At 34.5% G+C, this 22,473-nt stretch overlaps 1 protein-coding gene across 1 annotated transcript in view; it reads right to left on the bottom strand.

Moving 5' to 3' along the window:
• ar (androgen receptor) overlaps window positions 1-22,473 on the bottom strand; it is a 56,838-nt gene that overhangs the window by 15,602 nt on the left and 18,763 nt on the right. The window contains exons 2-3 of the mRNA XM_043239668.1: window positions 20,453-20,604; window positions 17,970-18,086 (exon numbers count right to left, since the gene is read on the bottom strand). Of these exons, the coding sequence (XP_043095603.1) occupies window positions 17,970-18,086; window positions 20,453-20,604 (269 nt within the window). The remainder of the gene's footprint in view (window positions 1-17,969; window positions 18,087-20,452; window positions 20,605-22,473) is intronic.

Below are 22,473 nucleotides of genomic sequence, written 5' to 3'. Positions count from 1 at the left end.
TTGAAACGAGAGTGAGTAAATGACAGAATTTTTATTTTGGGGAGAACTATACCTGAACCATGGTGAAACAAGTCTTTTTTTGAGGTTTACACATATGCAAAAGCTTAAGGTTAGACTGAGAACAGACGATTGAACTTTTCCTTAGAACACCTCCGAAATACTAGAAAATCACTCCCATAAAACTGACATATTAAACGAATGAGAGTAATCCACATCAAATGCACATTTAATTGTGTAATTGTTTAATGAGTCTGTATAATTGGTGTGATGAAAGCTTTATTAATCTGTGGTGATGAGATGTCCTGAAGCAGTGCGAGTTTACAAAACTAAGTGTTTTAGAATAAGTGTTAAACAATCTGGCAGAAACATTAATAGATCTATTGATGAGAGCAAATACTCTGTCTAAACAAAATCATCTTGACTGAAAGCAGACAGGAGATGAAATTATTCATTTTGATTATTAAACTATCATGCAGATATTTCCTTTCTAAAATGTATTTATGTATTTATACATTCAAATTCATGCATTCAGTTCTGGCTAATTAAAAAATTAATTCTGACAAAAAAATATAGTCAAGCTCCTAAATTACCTCTTATTTATTTATAAATCAAAGTGAATATTTCTTTACATTTTGGAATTAACAATAATCCTCATTTTATACAGTAAATTTTATAGAGTAAATAATGACAGAATTACATTTTTGGGTGAACTATCAATTGAATAAAACAAATGAGTGTTGTTTCATCTACACAACTTGACATTATGAGTATTTTCTACACAATTTGCTTAAAATAATACTAATAACAATTGTTATTTTTTTTAGGATTCCTGGACCAATTCTGGCCAATGCAGAAAATATGTATTTAATGGATGATAAATCAAAATAAGTTCAGTTAAACTGCTGTAGTTTGAAAAAAATAAAACTGAAACACCCTAAAATTAAAATACATTGTATTCTACAAGTAATGTACGTGGATCGATAATTTGTTTGAAATATGCAACAGAAAAGGTTATAGTGCTTGCATTTGGGTAAAAAAAGTGCTCATAATAACAGAGGAAAGACATCTGAGATGGTGGTTAGATAATCATGTAAAAAACCAGAGTTACAGTTAATAGATTTGAAAGATTAGCTGGATTAATATAAAAGAGCCTTGTAAGTGTGTGTGGTCTGAATACAAATTTTTTGGACTTCAACATAAGTTAAACATCAATGTACTTTTTTCATTAGAAAATAATAATTTTCATTCACAAACAACTCTTTGTGTCCACAGCAATCCAATCCAACATATGGTGTTCTCAAAAGGTTGGGGAAATTTTGTATTAGCTCGTATCGCTTCAAACCTGTGTGATTTACTATTTACTATTATGAGAAATGCTGGGCCCAAATTATTCATATTCTATAGCTACACGTTAATGCTAGAAGATGATCTAAAATAAACAGAAATAATTAAATCAATTTAATTAATATCAATTCAAGCCAAATGAAAAAGGTGCGATGCAAAACTATGTTGTTGTTTCGGATTAAAACTATTTAATTAAGTGATTTTTAAGGGATTTTTTTAACTAAAGAAACATAATAAGGTGAAATCAGCACTGTAGTACGTTTTAAACCACAGCCAAGCTAAAAACGCTGCTGCTTTCCATATTCAAAAGGAACACAAATCTTAAAAATCAGCCTTCTGATGAGAAGAGAGAAGAGAGAGAGAGAGAGAGAGAGAGAGAGAGAGAGAGGCATGTAAATCTCATGACTATAACAGCTGCATCCAGAAACACAAAAAAGCTTCTAAGTGATTTTATTACTGAAACTAAACAGCTGTTATAAAAATAAATACAGCTGGTAAAAGACTGAGGCTCATAAAATGATCTGTTACCACTTATACTAACACAAAGGCCACAGCTACTGACATGTATGAGAGTATTACGCAAAAACAAAACACAAAACAAACAAGTACTGTGTATTGTTTTTTGTCCTGTTATAACTCACATTTTATCAGCATCATTACAGAAGTTCTTGTACCCCTGTCTGACGCTATAGAAGCCATTTGACATGGAAGACAAAGTCGTTAATTCGTTTGCATAACAAATAAATTATCTGCTGAATCTCAGAAGTTAAGTGCGTAAAAAATCCACGAAACATATTGTGAAGCCTGTTCACTTCAATATGTCAATGCACTACGACTGACCACAAGGGGCAGCCCTAAACTGTATCTCCTTTTGTTGCTGTGTATTAGATTGATGTCCACTGCCATCTGAGGCTTGATATAATGAAACATTAAAGTTTGAAATCACATCTCACATTGGTCTATGCTTCCTTATAGAGAAGTCAATCAATTACACCTTGAGCTTCAAGTCTCAAAATGAAATATGAAAACATGGAAGTGCTCTCTTTAGGGCTGCCACTGATCGTAGGTGAAACAAATGTAACTTTTATTTCTTATTAAAACTTAACAAATATTATTATTAAAGACAAGTGAACAGTCATTCATAAAATACGATGAAATACCCAAATTACAAGCACATATAAATATAACAAAACAAAATTACAAATAAAATAAGTCTAAAACTAATATTCAGGTTCAGGCAATAACTATGTGCAAAAGTAGGTTGCATAGGTTTTGCTGTGTGAGTCAAATATAGATCCATTTTTCCATTTTCACCTGAATGGATTCAAAAATGGAAAACGCAACTTTTTAACTCTAGGGGAGTTGGAGAATGAGCCTATTTTTTTTAAAAAAGTGGAGTGTTCCTTTAAGACAAGTTTTAGATCATTTTGTTTATGTGCCCATTTTTATTACAAGGAGATGCAAAAAAGGACTCAATTCTGTATTCATGCATTGTCGGATTTACACAAAACCAGAAATTTTAAAATCAATTCTAAACTTTACTCCAAACTTTGGACAATTTGCAAGAGATATAACAGTTTGATGCAGGCCACAATGTAAGGAATTACAGTAGGGCAGGTGTGATGTTGTGAGTCTCTAAATCGCTAAACAACTTGTTTTAATTTCACAACTGATCCCTGATGAAAGAAGCTGTCGTTTATCACAGAACTGTTTTGTTTCTCAGTTTAGTGATAAATCAAATGCAACCACATGATTTCATGCATAAGGCTGCACACCTGCTGAAAAAAATAAAATAAAATCAGAGGAAAACCCTTGAGAACCTAAAACCCAAATTTTGCATTTCATTTAACCGCAAAATATTTTAACCATTGTACATTAAATGTCCTTATAGCACTTACGAAGAACTAACCCGATATATGATAACCATTAGCTGGTAAACAAAATTGTGCATCATCAGCATAGCATAGGTAGTATATATTTGTTAAAAATGGTACTCAAAAGAAAGCACGTGAGGTGAAAAAAGAAGAGGGCCTAAAACAGACCCTTGGGGTACATCGCATAATAGGGCAACCATCAAAGAAGAAAGAAAATATCAGGCTTTCACCTCATCTTTGACTTGAACAGTTTAGAATTGCTTAAATGTTTACATTGGAAAGACTTGGAAAGAATTTTGCAATTAATTCACAAAACCAAAGCGTGCCGAACTGTGGGGCTTGGATTGTATGAATCACAAATCAATTGTGATCCATGAAACACCTAGCTTTCCATAAATGAAAGTATTAATTCTCCAAAAAAAATGTTATTCAGAGATTATTCATTGCTTTTGGTGAATAAAGCCCACTTTTGCCACTAATATATATATATATATATATATATATATAATTATTATAATTATTATTTTTTTTTAAATTAAATAATGTATGTCTGTATGATTTTTTTGTGTGCACTAGGTTTGCTGCTATTATTATATAATAATTTATATAATATATCTGAGCATGATTATTTGAGATATGTGTGATAGGTTTACATTTTTAATTTACATACTGCCAAAATACTTAATATAGACTGAAATTTACAGGTTACATAGAAGGCTAAAGTAATGCAATGGAGGAGAAGATAAGATCATTTTGCCAAATTTTGAATGAAACATGTTAAAATACAAAATCAACAATATGCACTAATAATTTTACTAAAGTATAACTAAAGAAAGTAATCTGTTAATAAAATACTGCTGCAAATGCTCTAGTAAAACTTTACCAAACCTTTCATTATTAAATGTACAAATGAATGGTATGAAGGATGGCAGAGCTGATAACACAGTTGAGTGGCTGTGAGTAATTGCAGCGTGCTGGAGTCTGCTAGGATATGGAGGAACAAACTCAAACCACACAGAATTAACTGAAAAAGTCAAAGAGTTGCATTTAAAATCACTCATCCTAGAAGTGCTCTGAACAATGCAGAACTGGTTGGGTTCCCACCAGAACTGAATGAACTCACTAGCATGTCTTTGCCTCAATAACAATATATCAAGTTGAAATGATGTTCAGGGTGATGCATGTTTACCCAGCATGCACTGCAGCTGCTGGTTTTATAATTACTCAGATCATGTTTCTTGTTGACGAAACTTTTTGGACTTTTTTGCCTGATTTAACAGCTCTTCGAAGAAGACACTTGAGTCCTGTCTAGGGACCAGAATATCATATAGAAAGGGAATTTGATTTAAACAATATTTTAATGTTAAAAATATTACACTACTAAATGGTTGATTCACATCTGCAAGAGCTAAAAAATATTAGTGTATAATCTTCCTCTCAAACGTTATCCACAAAACAGTGTTAAGCAAAGATGCAAGTGCAGCCGTCTATATCAAGCAATGATGTCATCTAGGGACCAAAACGTAATTAAGTAGTTACATTTTGACATCTATACTTTATCAAAGTATTTCATTGTGGGGAAACTTTTTGATTTTGACTGCATTCTAGGAAAAGACAAACCATTATATCGCAGTAAAGAAATAAATAAACTTTAAAAATAAAAACAGGCGGCAATCAGTTTCAGTGGTAAAACCCTCTCTCATGATTGGAGCTCTCATGGTGTTCCTGCGCAGCGCTTTGCTTCCTCTGCTGTCATATTACACGACAATAATGGCCGCATTGGGAGTTATCCAGAAATGCACATCCGCATTTTTTACCCTGCACGAAAACAACTAGTGGACAGCTAGTCACGCAGACAACGAAAAAGCTAATTACAGCAACATATGGTTTGTGTATATTTGTCAAGTGGTCACAAGTGTTGTGTTACTGCTATACAACGCTAAAGAGGACATCTTTGTTTCAAGATTTAGTGTCTAAGATTCACAAGAGATGTTTATGCGGTTGTTTTTTAAAATTAGACATTGTTGTTTCTTATGTATCGCAACATTTGTCAGCCATTTTGAATCAATGCTGATATAAAAACCCTCAAAATAAAAGTAAAAGCTAGTCATTCATGACGGTTCAAATGTAAAATCTATTCTAAATGGTTAAAAATGATCTGTACACTGTAGTGGATTTCATGTATCAAATGGTTAATTCATTTTGAAAATTTAATCTTCTTATATTGCATATGGTGATTATTATTAATATGTTTGCTTATTTGCAAGTCATGCATATTTAATGCTTGCGTCCACTCAAATCTCCTTTAACTGACAATGATTTACTAGTTGATTACTCATGATAACTCAATAATGTCTGATTAAGCTCTAACCTCTATCTGTGTGCCTGTTAGATGCCTTTCTGCATTAATAGGTAACTCGAGCAAGTAAGAGCATGTTGAATTAATCAAAAACAAGAAAAGAAGCAGCAGTAGAAAACTGAAGATGAGCGAGAGAGTTAGTCTGCAGAGTGGTTCAGACAATATTTTCAGGTTAATAATATCGAAGTCATCCACAAATGTATGGCAATTTACATTTATGAACAACAAAATAAACACGCAATATAGACAACAAAAAAGATATATTTACATGTAATTATGCATGTAAGTTTGATTAATATGCACTCATAAAAGTGCACACATAAGAGTAATTAATAAAATGTTTATAAACTGTTAAATACGTAAATAGTACAAGGGAAGATGTAGCACTTTTTGTTAATATATATATATATATATAAATATAAATACATAAATGTATTATTTAATAGATACATTTAAAAAAAAGTAATTTAAGTGACTTTTTTCTTTTCTTAGTCATATTTGCAAACATACATTTACAGTTCAATTAATATGCGCTAATAAAAGTGCATGCATAAGAATCATTAATAAAATTCTGTTAAATATATCTAGATGCAGTTACTCAACAGAATGTCAACAAAAAAATGACCCAAATAAATATTATAATACCAAAATAACTTTATATATATTACCCACTACTTACAAATAGTTTGTTTGTCTTTATAAAGTGTTTGTCCTTAAACAAATGACATCTTATAAACAAACAAGAGATGTACATGAGAACTATCACACTTAATTAGCACATTAAGAGACCTTCAATTAACAGTCAAGTGAGGTATCATTATCCTCCATCACGTGTTCATTCTTGTTTCTTGTTCATTCTTCTCTTGAAAAACATATTTTGTGCATTATCATAAAAAGGCGTTAAATGACAAAATCAAATGAAATCGCAGACTGCATGTCAATTAATATCTAACAAAAATGTAATGACAGCGACAACAATGCTATTTTTTTTTTTAAAGCTTTTGCGAGTTGGACATGAACCTGTCCCTGTGAGCGCACAGTCCGCGCTGTCACAGCTTTGGCATCTCATTGGTTCCTAAGCTTTATTTTCTACCTCCCATTGTTGACAGATCAATTATAATTGTTGTTCTATAGGAGCTCTGCTCAACACACTGCTCATGATTGTTACCTTTAGTTTGCCATGTTGAAATTCAATTTTGACATATGATCCCTTGACATAAAAAAACATGCCTTGTCAAAGTAAGCCATAAATATGTGACCCCACAAAGCTGCTTAGACACACACTAACATTTAAGCCAAGCGGGAAAAAGCTATGATTATATTGTTAACTCAAATAGCAAGTGAGGATCGTATCAAAATGGGGATCTCTAACAATGTTATTATTATGTTATTATAATAAGACTGCCACAATTACTAAGAGACTTTCATAGAACAAGCCCAGATGCATTTACAATATTAAGTCATTTCAAAAATATTTTTGCAAATAGATACAGCTATTTAGGTTTCCTTGTAAATTTTGCCACAGTATGTATATCTAAACAACTGTATGAGCTTACTGTTATTTTTACAAGCTAGCTTGATGAAAACTATAAGTACAATGCAAAACAATAAATATTTAGTTTAAATTTGGTAACTAAAATAAATGAAGCAATTAAAAAGCAATATTACTTGTTACTTGTACAATGTTTTACCCCTTCACCTCCTCTAAATTCATACTTCTGTCATATTAAAGTCTTTTTATAGGTTACTCTCTTTATTATGCATACACTTTATTACGCATATAATTCATGTTATTTATTATGCATATTTTTTTTTTTACCATTATTGAGTTAAAAAGGGCTACTGACAAAGTATGCCTTCCTCCTTTTGTGTGCACCGACGTAATCATAAAACTGCATTTTTTTTTCCCTTTTGTGCCTGTTTTAATTTACTAACTGAATTATTAAATTAAAAGATGCACAAATGCCTCCAGATACTGCTAAATGTCATGTTTTGTACACTTTATAAGGCATTCAAATAAAAGTCACACATGATGACGGGCTGTCATCTGACAGATGCTGTGCATATAAAAATCCCACTAACCCTGACCAAAAAAACCCTGCTCTGTCATGTCTGAGACCCGCCTCCTCAGCACAATAGTAGCTCATTTTCAGGAATATTCACATGAAGACTTGAAATGAATTCCCAGGCTAATTAAACAAAAATCTAAAGCATCTACTTCTGTTGAAAACCACAGATATATGAAACTGGCCAAGCTTGTTTATATTAGTATGTACCGCTGACAAACCCAGCTCTATCACTTCTGGTGGTTTTCTGATCACTTATTGCTTCATTATTTGAGTTTGTGTATTAATGCACATGACATACATGCAACCACTGCTAGTTACAATAATCTGAGCACTAATCCATACCGTTGTTTTGAAATTCATAATCCTTACTGATTGTACAAAAAGCAAAAGATAATATGATGAAAGACCATAACAGACCCGCCCAAGTAGCCATTTGATTGACAGGTAAGGCAATCAATCATGTTTGGCTTTGTGGCGGGTCATGTTTACAGGCGTGGGAATGCCACCACAATACCAGACCGTTGTGTGAAACTCTTGGACATATTTCAAAGTTTCTATGCTATGAAATTGAAAGATTTCACATACTTTTGAAAATCCAGCGTTTAGTCGATACTGATAAACATGACTTTTCCTCATTTGGTGCCACTGCATCTTTGTTTCATTACATTAAAGAACTCCTGTATATCTTAACCATGAAACTCCTGAAGCATGCCATATGCATCAGACATTTAGCTAAGGTTCTGTGGGTGTGACGTCTGAGGCTGAGATTATACCATCTGTAATAGAAATAATAATAATAATTAAATATAATGAAATAATTTGGTTAAAAATGATATATAATTTATAAGGGATCAAGTGTTGTGAAAAAAACACTTAATCATCAGCACTAACTTTTTATATTCCTCTCATGTTGTAAAGTTCTTTTAAAGCTCTCCGCCGCTTACACGCTTTCCTCTCTCAAAAATGAGCGCGTTCTGAAATAGTAATTGATCCTCATTTCATTTCACCTTTTCTTCTCACAAATCCAGTAATTATTCCTTCATATGCAAACAAGTAAATTAAACCTGATTCTGCTATGATGTGCAATCAAACTGTTTACAGTTGCCTGAAACTTATAATTCATATTTAATGAAGAGTGAGTAGAATAGGAAGGGGTGGGGGTTGGGGGGTAATATTGAGCAAATATTACGGAAATTTTGACTTGGCATCTTCATCAAAATTGTACTCGCTCGAAGAGCGGCTGTGTGTGTGCGATTGTGTGTATTTGTGACTTTTATCGGTAGTCTGATCTTTGCATAACGCACTGTAAATAGGTCAGGTTAGACTGACCTGCTCATACTCGCCTACTCCACCCACAGAAAATTAATGCCAACACAAATACACCAATCTCCCAGCCTTGGGCTCATTCCATACACACACACACACACACACTTAGACATACACACACACATAATCATTATAACCAAAGTACACTCCCATCAAATATCTAATATCGAACCCCATTAAAACGCATCAAATACAACAGACCCACACTGGTGTGTCTAGTTGTGTTAGTATTCATTTGCAGTGGGTGAAGCAAGCAGTGCGTGTGTGTGTGTGTGTGTTTAATGCAGAAAATTCATTACTTCCTTCAACAGCTGATGTCAGGCTGACTTCAGAGAAATGTCCTCTGATTATTTTTCGGAGTGCTTTTATAGTTCACACACAAGCCCGCTTTTCTCAAGCCCGCTGGCCATTGCACATGCTCCATCCTGAGCCAATGTGGAATTTTCTACATAGTTGTGAAACTTCTGAATAGACTTGGACATAAACGGCTTCGCTTTAATTGCACTTTGGCTGAAAGTGCTGAGAGGTCACTGAATGTCCAAAAAGCACAGTTCTAAGACAAAGTGTGTTTACATGCAAACAATGCAACGTCTGCTGTACTTGGGGTCCAGCATCTTTATTTTGAGTTCAAATACAAGGAAATACTCATCACAGCAGGATACACCCTCCACCCTTACAGTAGCAAGCAGGTCTTAAATAATAGAGCATTTAGCAATTACTACCACTACCTTAGGATACATTAATATACTTGGATGGGGCCTAATGGTTAAGGATGTGAGCTACTAGCTTCAAGGCTGCTGACTCAATACTAAGTAGGATTCACCCAGGAGAGTTACTAAGATCACAGCTCGACACCACAGGTCCTGTGTCTTTGAAGAAGGCACTTACACTCGAGTGAATAACAAATGTCAATTAAGATATTGCTCGAAAACAATTTGCAAAATGAGCCATCCGAAAGAGCATAAAATACATAATCATCACAGGAAGCTCTCTTAGTAGGGACAATTTAAAGTTGCTCAATCAATACAGATGGAAACACAAAGAAACAAAAGCTAAGTCTATATTCTTTATGTATTTAGGTTTCCTGGCCTTGTGTGTGTGTGTGTGTTCATTTGGTTTTTCAATTTGTCTGACAGCTGAAAAACTGAAATGTGAAAGCTTCTGATTTATGAAGACATGGTTATAGTTATATTAATTTGAAACTGCTCAGTATGACAAAGGCAACATATAAAAGACAGAACTCAAATACCATTTTCTCCTTTCCTTGTTTTATATAATAAATTTGCTTAAAACAATTTGGCAACTTTTTTCATTTTATATATAATCAATATGTAATTAAATTTAAAAATGTAATCCTCCTTGGGGTTTGAAAATACACTTGCAATATAAATAAATGAATTGCATGAGCAAAGTTCAGAGCAAGAGATACAAAGCCAAAGCAGACAGTGCTGTTTCTGTAACTTATTCCTCCTCTTGAATAACCAACAAGGATCCTTAGCATGACAAATTTAAAACAGACAACCAAATGTTTATTGTCTGATGATATCAGCCTCAGGTGGCACACCCACTGAGCATTCATTGACAATCTGACACATAATGCACGCAAAAATGGCAAGAGCTAAATCTGCCAACTCCAAGATGACTGGCTGGCTCTGACGTAATTTCCTGGGTGGAGAACTGTTTATCAGTTTTCACAAGAACAAAGATGTGTTTACAGTTTCCCAGGTTGCTACAGCAAGCACTTACAATATAATGAATTTAGGCTGCAATGTTTGGAAAATACAACTTCTGGGAAAGAGAAGTGAATACATGTAGTTAGCATCAATAAACTTTGTTTTGTTCTCAAGCCACATGTAACTTGGCCTCTCACAACACTTTACCAGGACAGTACTTCCAAAAGAATTATAACCCTAGTAGTTTGTTGAAACCAGCACTGGAACCTTATACTTTTGGGAAATGCTTTTGTGAAACAGTTCTGGTTAGTTAAACAGACAACTAAAGAAGCAGATGACCACCTTGATGTTAACTATTTATATTACCAATTCAGAAAAGTCCCTTCGGTACAGCAAGATGGTGAAGAGCTGGAGAGACTCTTAAAAGCAATTAATTTGTTAATAGTATAACGACAAGACAAGATGGTGACTAGCAAGGCAGATTAAAAATAGTTATAGTATAGTTATTTAGTGTGTTTAGTTTAGACTTGTTGTATGTTTAGATGCATACTATAACAGGAACACATTTTCTTTGATTTAAACGTATTTCAAGGGAAGGTCCCAGTTCCATTTGCACCACAGGCACAGAAGTGTATTTTCAGAAGCCTGTCACTCTTCATTAAGAGTATAAGCTCACTGAGAATCTCAGTTTCAAAGTTTCACTCAACTAATTTCTACTCCTTTTATAGGTAAGAAATCATACTTTCTTCTTGACAAATTAGATTCAGCTTTTTTTAAACTGAATTTAGAAATGTTTTTTTTTTTTTTTGCTACATTTTGTTGTGAGGTTCTTTTCACTGGTCGGCATTCTCTTTGAACAAGCAGATCAAAAATTACTTCATTTAAATGACCCCAATTTTTCAGTCAGTACAGTCTTATTGAAAACAGAGGGAAGCTATGGTTTTATAATCTTCCCCAAAGGAAGAATGCGCTTCACATTTTCAATGTGATGATTTGCTGGTTAACATTACATTTATTTCAGAAACCTGTTCAAATGGATGAAGATAATATGTACCACATTTAAATCAGCATCTGAATGAAAGGTTAGCAGATCATTCAAGAGATAAGACCACAGGCCACTACATTTGACATAACTCCAATATTTGATTTCTTTCTCTTTTGTCAGATGAAGTAAAGATTTAAGATCTCAACACTGAAACAGAGCAGTGTTACAGGTCACAGAAGTGCCTTACAACAGAATCAGATCCAAGCCATTTTAACAAATACTGCGGTTTTGCCTGTTTTGACAGTTTTGAGCCTCAACCAAACTGAACAGAATGAAATGAAAGCAGCTAGAATAATACTTGGTTCGGCCCCCGGGTGCTTAATGGTCAACATTTAACATATTTTTCAACCAAAACGAAAAAAGCCAGTTTTTAAAAATCAAGATAAAAACTCTATGTTGTGCCTTAATAATAGAAAGTGACACTAATCTATGATGCAAGGCGGCCTACATTGGTGTTAAACTTCAAGCTGTGTGAGAAAGCTTAGATGTTATTCCAAGGTAAGGTAAATTATCCAATCAGAAACTGGCACCTCGCACTAAATAAAGAGGGGGAAACACCATGGGAGAGAGATACGGCAAAAGAGAGTGGCAGGTGGCTTAGAAATACTGAAAAAGAAATCCGGACGATGAAGGAAAGGAGATACAGTGTAAAACAACACTGAACACCAGCAGCACCTAAGTGCACTGATTGCAAGATCTTTCAAGAATGTCTTTCAAAGAAGTATGTAAAGCATGCAGAAAAGGTATTATCTAGGACATCTTGTTCCAGGTGTGACATTGATCATGGCTCTTATAATGTTTGATAAAATCATTAAGCACTTTGTAAATATTTTATACAGTTCATAAAGGTTAGCACAGACCTTTGGATGTGAGATTGCTGCTTTTAGGCTGGAAGTCTATAATTGTGTAGTATCTTTACATGTTTGCAGGTTAACTGTAGGCATGTTATGAGTCTGAACTTTTCATTACTAAAACACCTTTTCTGTTTTTTCTAAGCCGTCTTCCACTCTCTCTTCTATCTCTCTCCCATGCTGTTTTACCCTATTTTTCCCCTCCTTCTTTTCTCTCATATGCCCAATGACTTTCATCATGTATTCAATTTTCACCCAGACCCCTGACGATCTTACAGAGGAACAGAGGACTATGTGACAGTGAGTGAGTGTGTGTGTGTGTGTGTGTGTGTGTGTGTGTGTGTGTGTGTGTGTGCGCACATGTGTGTCATGGAGACAGTAGTGTGAGAGGTGCTGAGATATTGTTAATATGGCCTCCAGCTGCAAGAGAGGGTCTAGAGGGGCAAAAGTGCCATAATTCTATAATGTGCTGATAACACTCTTTCTCCTCTCTTTTTCTACTCAAAGAGAGACAGCTCTCCTAATCCTCCCCATCCTGTCATTTTTTTCTTTTAGTTCCTCTGGAAATACCTCACATCTCTTACATTTTCTGCCAAACTTTAGAGTCTGTCTCGCACAATCTTTCTCAGTTCTATCTCTTATACCTGTAATTTAGACGCTGATGGAAGTTGTTACTGATTTGACTGATTATAGAATAATACATGCTCTCATTCCATCTCCCGTTCAGCATGTGCTCTATAATAACTTCAGATAGGTGCGTTAGGAGTCTGTGTCCAATTGAAACTGGATCTCTCCTACTCATTTATATCCCTCACTGTGCCACCACCTCCTCGGCAATCAAAGAAAACAACCTCAGTGTGCAGTAATCCTGCCCTATATCAGCTGCCTGAAAAGTATAATTGCAGGTCATTGTCACAAAGTGAAGAAGTGCACCTGTCCACTGAGGAACGTACGGCTTGATTAACCGAAAGTCATGTATTACTTTGCGACCTGAGGAATAATTTGGAAAAATTCCTCTGATTATTTTTCAATTTTTTTTCATGTAATTGTAGGCTATCTAGTATGAACAAGCCTGTATCATAAAACTCTGGCTTTACAATAAATATTCCGGTGGATGTTCTAGATAAATAACAGCAATTACATGCACTTTATCAAGGTCAAGGTGCTGCTGTCTGTAATTCCAAGCACATAAGGAAAAACTTTTGACTTTCCTGACTACATGGAATTTCTTTATAATTAGATTGCTGTATCAGGTGCATCTCAAAAAATGTGATTATTTCAAAACAATTTAACTTTTATAGAATCTAGATTCATTATGTTTGAAGTATAAAAGTTTTTTTGTAGTGGTTTTGATTTTGGTAATTAAGGTTTACATGAAACTCAAAAATCTAGCATCTCAAAATATTTAAATATTTCCAAAGATCAATCAAATAAAATCCTTCAGCTCATCTATGCAGTTGGACGGACAGTTTCTCATCTTTCTCCTAAAAATATCCGGTAGATTCCACATGGGGTTCAAGTCAGATACTTTCAATGGCCAGTGAAACACAGTGATATCATGGTCAGCAGAACACTGAAAAGTGGTTTTGTCAGTGTGGGCAGGTGCTGCTGGAAAACGAAATCAGGATCTCCGTAAAGCTTGTAAGCAGATGGAAGCATAAAATACTCCAAAATCTGTTGGTGGATTTCTGCCTTGACTTTGGACTTGCAACGGACTAACACCAGCTCCCAGGACGTCAAGCTCTCCCAGGTGTTTAAAGCGGCTTTGCTTGACAGTATTCTCAAGCTTGCGGTCATGCCTATTGCTTGTGCACCTTCTCCTACCCAATTTCTTCCTTTCAGTCAACTTTGCATTTGCTCTGATATAGTACTCTGTGAATAGCTCCCCCTTTCAGTAATGACCTTCTGTGACTTAGCCTCTTTGTGAAGGGTGTCGATGGTTGTCAGCAGTCTCACCCATTATTGTGGTTTCAAAGAAAAAGAAATGGCCAGAATTTATACTGTAGAGATGCTCATTTAGAAAAAGTGAGAAAAATATATAATTTCAATAAAATGGGTTAAAAATGCAGTTTGAACAAAACTCATAGTATATTTATAGAATATTTATAGTTTTTTCAATTCACTCAACAATGGCAGGTGCAGGGGAAAGTTAATATTCGCACTGGAACAGGTCCTTTAAACACAAATGTCTGCCTTAAGGGAGGCTTTTACGGTTGATGAATACCAAAAAGGGCACATTTCTGTTCTGTATAAGGCTTAAAGTTTACATATGATTGACTTTTAATATTGTGTAATCATCACCTGGGTGATCATTCAACTGATGCTCAAAAAAAACCCCAGAGTGGATTAAGAGCAGGGGGTGTAAACATTTGAACAGGATGGTGAAACATACATTTTTTCTTATTTTACCTATTTATTCGTTTAGTACTGCTCTTTATGAAACGACACAAGACATAATTCCCAGAAGACTAATTCTCTTCAAAACGTTTTGCCTTCTTGAGTATCAATGAAGTTGTCATTTTAAAGTTGTACTCAAGCAGTACTAAAGAAAAACTTACAAATTACATTTGAATTAGTCTATTAATTCTGGGTTTTGGAGACTTATTTAATTTAACCATTCAAAAATGAGACTGAAAGAGAATCAGTGATCACAATCAAGCTGATTGAAGCTCATTACCCAGTGACCTACTGTACGCAGTCTCAAACAAACTGAAAGAAGTCATAAAATACACTTTGAAAAAAATCCTAATGAAAAGAAATGGCCTTTGGTATAATTTACAGTATCTGCTCTTAAAAATGAAATATATTTTATGAAGTATGTATGCTGTAATTTAAGCGATAAAAGCAGCGTGCAATAAACTATGCTTCGATTACTTCTGATCCATTATCCATTGCCGTGAAAATGCTTTAAATTAGTCAAAGCCCTTTGGAAAGACAAAAGAGAGAGAGCAAGAGGAAGACCTTAAGAGAGGGAGACCTCTTAATGCAGACCCTTAATTATTCATCAATAATTTCTTAGCGAGTGTCCTAGAGGGAGAGAAAAATCAAGGAGAAATGCAAAGCTGACTGCTCTACTTCAGTAAAGAAGTTCCCCACAGATGATTTGAAGACACCTCCCAAATGCATTCTCTCTTTCTGTCTCTCAAAGCAGTCTTTAAATTGGCTCAGCTGCCACAGACATGCATTACGTGACAACTCAATTTATTTAAAGATTCAGAGCTTCATATACTGTACAAACAAGATCCAACATCAATACTTGCCATGTCCGTAAAACACTGGCTTTGGTGAGTTACTCTTCAGTTGGCTGGCAACTTTATTAGAGACGTCAATGTAATACATGGTTAAAGGCAAGTCTAGGAATAATTGCCTGACTCATGCTGATGGAAGCATCATGAGTGATTTAAATCAAAGAAATGCAATCCATCTCTAAATTAATCTTTTGTGGCATATGCATCCTGTGTGGAAAATTTACCTTCTGAAGTTATTAAAGGTACAGTTCACCCAAAAAATGAAAATTCTATTATCATTTACTCACCCTAAAGATGCCCCAAACCTGTATGAATTTCTTGCTTCTCATCTAAAACAAGACAAATGCGTCCAACCAGACTGGTTCGGTTCCCCATACTATGGAAGTCATTTAGAACTAGTAACTGTTGCTGGGCCTAATTGACTTCCATAGTGTGGGAAGAAAAAATAGCTTAGAAGTCAGTGGGGACAAGAAACAGTTTGATTACACATATTCTTCAAAATATCTTGAGACAATTTTCATTTTTTGGGGTGAGTTATTTCTGTAAGGTGCTAAAATGGAAACATAACACAGTCATTTTCACGGCTTGTCAATAAAATGCAAGGAATAAACTGTGAATAACTCTCTTGTAATAGTGAGAAAAATATATAAATTCAATAAAATTAGTTCAAATGCAGTTTGAATAAAACTCATAGAATATTTATAGTTTTCTCAATTCACTCAACAATGGCAGGTCCAATGAAAAGTTAATATGTGCACACGGGCAGGTCTTTTAAACACAAATATCTGCCACAAGGGAATACCAAAAAGAGTATATTTCTGTCCAGTATAAGGCTTAATAGTGATTTATGTCATTTAAGCCACCTGTCACGTTATATCACATAAAATAAATGTATAACCTAATGACCAGGACTAGTGGAATCTGCTTCCATAACTTATAGGGACAACCTAGGGTTTGATAGCTTGCTCCTTGCAGTGTTTGAGCCAGCTAACTTCTCATTACAATGCCTGGGCTGTAAAGAAATAGTTCACTCAACAATGTCATTATTGAAAAATCTTCTCTGCTGAGGTTATCTGAGGTCATTTTGTGAACAAATTATTCGAGTCAGTTCTTTTCCTTGATAGATCTGAGTGACTGCGAGTTTCACAAATCAAATTGAATGATTCGTTCGCAAATTTGACTGATTCGGTTCACAACTGGATGATTCACAGCAGTTCTCCACCCACGGGAGGGGAAGAATAGTGATTTAAATTTTGCCCTGTTCCTCAGACAAAGAACACGGAAAATAAAGTGTGCCTTCAAAAGACCTGGACAAAAGCACACTACTTTTTTTTAGCAGTCACAATGAACAAAAAAAAAAGGAAAAATAAAATGCTAAAGATTTGGGCCTAAAGTTATTTTAGTAGGTCTATCATTGAAATATTACTATAGCTTTTATTAATAGTGTTTTTTGGTATAGTTTTAGTCAACTTTGTTTTCTGTTTTTGTAATTTTTTGTAGTTTTTAGTCTATATAGTTTTAAAGCTTTTTTTTCGGTTTAAGATTTAGTTATTTTAGTACATTTTAGTACAAGTGAAAAAAACAATCATAGGTAACTATCTGAAATAAAATAAGTTAAATTTATTAAATATTAAATTATTTAAATATAAAATTGTTTTGTTTTAAAAAATATTAGTTAAAGGGTTACTCCACCCCAGAATAAAAACCCTCATATCATTCCAAACCTGTAAAAGCTTTGTTTGTCCTCTAAACACAATTTAAGATATTTTAGATAAAAACCGGGAGGCTTGTGTCTGTCCCATTGACTGCCAAGTAAAATACACTGTCAAGGTCTATAAAAGTATAAAACAAATTGTCGACTCCATCTGCCATCAGTGGTTAAACCGTAACGTTATGAAGTGATGGGAAACATTTTGTACAGAAAAAAGGAAAACGAAAATAACTTTATTCAGTTTGTTCCAAAGACAAACAAAGCTTTTATGGGTTTGGAACAATATCGGGGTCAGTGATTAATGACAAAATGTTATTATTGGGATGGAGTATCCCTTTAACTGTAATAACCCTGTTTGGAATAACATAAAATATGTAAATTGTTACATTTTTAGGAAAACTTTTTCGCTTTAACCAATGATTGGCGCATGAGAGGAAAGCACATGCATTTATAAAAGCAGACAATTTACCTCCAAGGGTCATCCCAGCCTCAAAACACTTCTTCAGACGGCAGGATGGGCAGTTCTTCCTCCTCAGTTTATCTATGGTGCAGTCATTCCTGCTAGCGCACAGATACTTCTGCTTCCCTAGAAGAAGAAACAGACTAAGTTTTAACTTACTTTGAGTCAGTTAGCAGCCAAAGTAAAGCTCAAGAAAGGACAGAGCTGTACATATCACATTTACGCTGAGATAAAACGTAGAGCAGAATAAAAATAGAGAACACACACACACAAAATGCTCCAATTAGAGGTAGCTGCTAACGTGACAAGCCAGTCTGATAGGTCACAGCCCTCACTCTGGGCAACAGGGAACAGCCAAATGAAAAGTGCAAAGTGAGATTTGAAAAGAGGTTCCACGGTGAGTGTGTGTGTGTGTGTGTGTGTGTGTGTGTGTGTGTGTGTGTGTCCTAATCAGGAGTACAGAGCCACCTCTGAAGTAACCTACACAACTGCAGTGAGGTCTGACATAAAATTACAATGAGATGTAACAGACATCCACTGCCAGGCCTACATACAATTAGAACAAGATCTGAGAATAAAACAGAAACCTAATCAACAGTAAATCAAGCGCGAAAGCAATGCAGTTCACCCCATCACAACAATCAAAATTTAACATGGAATAATTCACAAAAATAACAAACCGCGATAATCAAATTTTACGTAATGGCAAACGAATGTACAAACTGCACTCATTTTGCTAATAATCTACTTATAAAGCCGAAGAATGTCGTTTTTAACTGTTTTGTCTGTGTCCAGCAAACAGGATTTAAAACAGTGTTTCTTTTTAAAACCTGGTTAGGATAAGCCGTGCAAAAATGGGATGTTTCATTTGAATAAATTCAGAAAGACATATCTTACGTATCTGTAATCTACAATTATGCATGTACAGCAATATTGAGGCCACAATAGTGAGTCTCTCTGTCTCCATTAACAACTGCTGAAAGAGTATAATAGTGTGATATTTCTGTATTTGATTAAACTAAAGTTCATTGTTGGCTGTGGGGCAAGACCTTTTAAGTCCTCTTAACTTTGATAAATTGTTTTGTTCCACAATCTGTGGGTGTTCAAAGCAAATAGGGCATAGAACTGTCTATTATGTTTTCAGTTTGAACATTTATTTGGATGAATTTGATTATTAGAATGATCTTGGGTTTATTTTAAACATCCTAAAATGATCCTAAATGCCTATATTTATATTGTGCATATAGTTTGTATACAGTGCCTTTCACTAATACGGACAACCTTGGTAAATATTAGCAAAGGTGGCAGTGAAAATAGATCTGCATTATTTATCCTTTTGATCTTTCATAAAAAAAATTCAATTGAACGTGGAAGGAAAATGTCATTGTGAAAATCTTGAAAATCATTTTTTATCTGTTGGTGTTAGATGCACTGAATGATATGACCAAGACCTCCGGCAGAAAAACAGGTCAACAACATTAAAGAGCCAGCAGTATATTTAATAGTGGGCATGGGGTACTTTTTATCCCCGTTTGTATTAAACGTTTTTTTATTTAGTTTCATCTGACCATAATAGCCAGTCTATTTGAAGTTCCAGTCGTGTCTGACAACTGAATTTTCTGGATTTTGCTTTTGGATGAGAGAGGATAATTTTCTTGAAACCCTCTTAAACAACATATGAAATATGATATTATGATTTTATACGATTTCAGACCCAAAGACTCAATTAATCTCTCCAGTTCTATAGCTATGATTTTTTCTTTAGTTGATTGGATCCTCTTAATTTTTGCCCTGATGGTGGAAATGTAGATTTTCAATGCTTTAGTTTTTCTCTTACAGCAGCTTTCTATTTTGTGAAGCTCAACTGAAAAAATGAGTAATTAATTTATTTTAAAAAAGTGTACTTTATCATCTTTTAGCATACAAAACACAAGGCTTTATCTGTATTCCATTGAACACAAACATTTTCACAAAGTTACCAAGTAGAATGTCCAAGCTGCTTTATTTTCAAACAAAGGAAACAACCACAATTGCACTGGTCCCCATCCATTTGAGAAAATAAATAAGAGACATGTACCGCACTGAAATCTATGCTTAGTTCACTTTGAGTTAAGTATTTCACTGATTACTATTGTTTAAGTCTCTGCACACCTCACAGCCAGTTCTGTTCTTTCTAGGGTTGTGTCCCTAATTAGTCTATACTGCTCGCTCTCTTTTTTTCTTTCTTTAAATGAATTCCTAAATGCCTGTGTATGTTGTGCCAATTGTTGCTTTCTTTAAAAGATATGGATATAACAATAAAAGCTTTTTACTGGACACGTGGTCAAAAGCATATTAATTCTATAGCAGCTTTTAATGCAACTTTAATGACAGTTTACAGCTGCAATCAAATTATAAATCTAATCAAAGTGACACCAGTCCTCACATATGGTTTAACCATTAATGCAATCCGAAGCCAGACTTTTTTTTTATAATGAGTGTGTTTGTGTTACCCTCAGCAGCTCTCTTAAAGAACACTTTGCAGCTTCCACAAGTGAGGGCTCCATAGTGACATCCAGATGCTTCATCAGAGCAGATTAGGCATGTCCTTTGTGGAGGAAGGAAAAACTCCATCGGGAAAATGTCACTCCTCCCTCCATCAAACCTAAAAATAAAAACACAGCATGAACTAATGGCATGACAAAACATCGACATAAATGTTCTGCTCTCTGTTATATCCACAGAGGAGAACAAATATACTGCATACATGGAACTTGTTCTTTCACTGTAATGTCAATCGTGAAGAAAATTATGAGGTCCATTATCAGTAATTCGAAGAGAACACATGCCAGCTCTCAAACAAGCAAACATAGAAATATAGGAGTAATCGGCGCGTATTTGTTCCATTAGATAATGGGAGAGAATAAAAATAAGTGTAGGTTATAGCTGAATTTCTCTGAAGTTTTACATCAGTCGTTCAGTGTGCTGTTGCTACATTAGAAACGTCATTTGCAAGTCCGGCACTCGGTGATAACATTCCCTATGAAAATGCACAATTGATAGCTGGTGCGTGTGCCTGTGTGTGCCATTGGCCAAATGATGGAGGTAAGTAGAGGTGACATTATCCTAATGCAAGTGCCAGGTCTCTAATGAAGGGTAATAACTGCTTTATTCCTTAAGGAATGGTGGAAAGATTTTGAGTTAAAGAGAGTCATTCAGAATGATTATTCTGTTCTGATGATGGCAGCTAATTCTGTCACCGCACACACGGTGAGAGAGGAAAAGTGAACGAAATGACTGCGATTAGGACAAAGGCAAATTTCTGATATTTTCTTGGCTGCCTAAAAGAAGTGGTCAAACATTGTACATTATAATAACTTTTTGAACAAGGGAGAGAGTAACATAAAAAGAGAGGACTCAGGCAATACATTGTGACAGTTCAAACCTAGAAAAATCTATTTGTTTTTCTTCTTTTTGCTCTCTCTGTTTTTCTCTCTTCCTTTTTTTCTTACATACGCATAGTTGGGTTCTGCTGGCTCTGAGAGTCAAAGATCTGTGTGTTTAGAAACAAATGAAAGATCAACCGTAACAGCTGCAGGAAATACATAATGGGAAAATGACTGCTTATTTCAATTTGAAAGCATCTATTAGATTTGAGAGGTTTATAAAAACATTCACAGTTTAAAACTTTAAAAACACACGTTCTCAGTATTAACAAAACGTTAACTATGTTTGCCTCAAACTATCAATTTTGCTTGTTAATAGTTAAGGTAGTTGTAAAGTTTAGGTATTGGGTAGGATTAGGGATTCAGAATATGATCGTGCAGAATATGTGCTTTATAAGTGAAAATAAGTAAACATTGGCCCTATACTAAAGTGTTAACCTTTGTTTTCCTCTAGTGTCCAATTTTTCAAGAAACCTAAACAAGAAAAGGGACATTTAATATTATTTTATGCTTATTCAACAGTATAGCGTAGTAAAATTATTTCACTAAAATCATAAATAGCTATAAGGAGGCTTCGGTAATTGCATAAATGCATTTATCTGAAATATTTGTGAACATGTATTGTAAAAACCTCACATATCACCATATTTTGCCTATGTATGAACGTTGTACCAATTGACTTGTTTCACATTATTTTCCACAATATACATTATATGTGAGCTGAATGTGCTACAATATTATTGGTAGCTAAAAGACATTCAAATGAGGCAATATATATAATATATTGCTGGTATGGGTAGGTTTAAGGGTGGGTAATTAAAATGCAATTACAGAAATTAATTACAGATGTAATTAGATGCAGGTATTTGTAAAAAAAAAAGTACATGTAAAAACATGTATGTACACCGTAAGTGCATTGTATCAAATGATTCACTTAAATGTAACTACAGAGTAGTTAAGGCCACCTAATATAAAGTGGGGCCAAAAAAAGGCAAAAATAATGAACGAATCAACACAAATGTACAATTTTACAATTAGTAATTCCGCAGACATCTGCTGTTTTCTGTGCAGGCCTGCCCGTGGGTGAA

This window comes from Puntigrus tetrazona, chromosome 5 (genome assembly GCF_018831695.1).
Source record: "Puntigrus tetrazona isolate hp1 chromosome 5, ASM1883169v1, whole genome shotgun sequence".
Classification (NCBI taxonomy): domain Eukaryota; kingdom Metazoa; phylum Chordata; class Actinopteri; order Cypriniformes; family Cyprinidae; genus Puntigrus; species Puntigrus tetrazona.
Note: the sequence above shows the minus strand (reverse complement) of the source record. Positions and strands in the feature narration are given on the sequence as shown.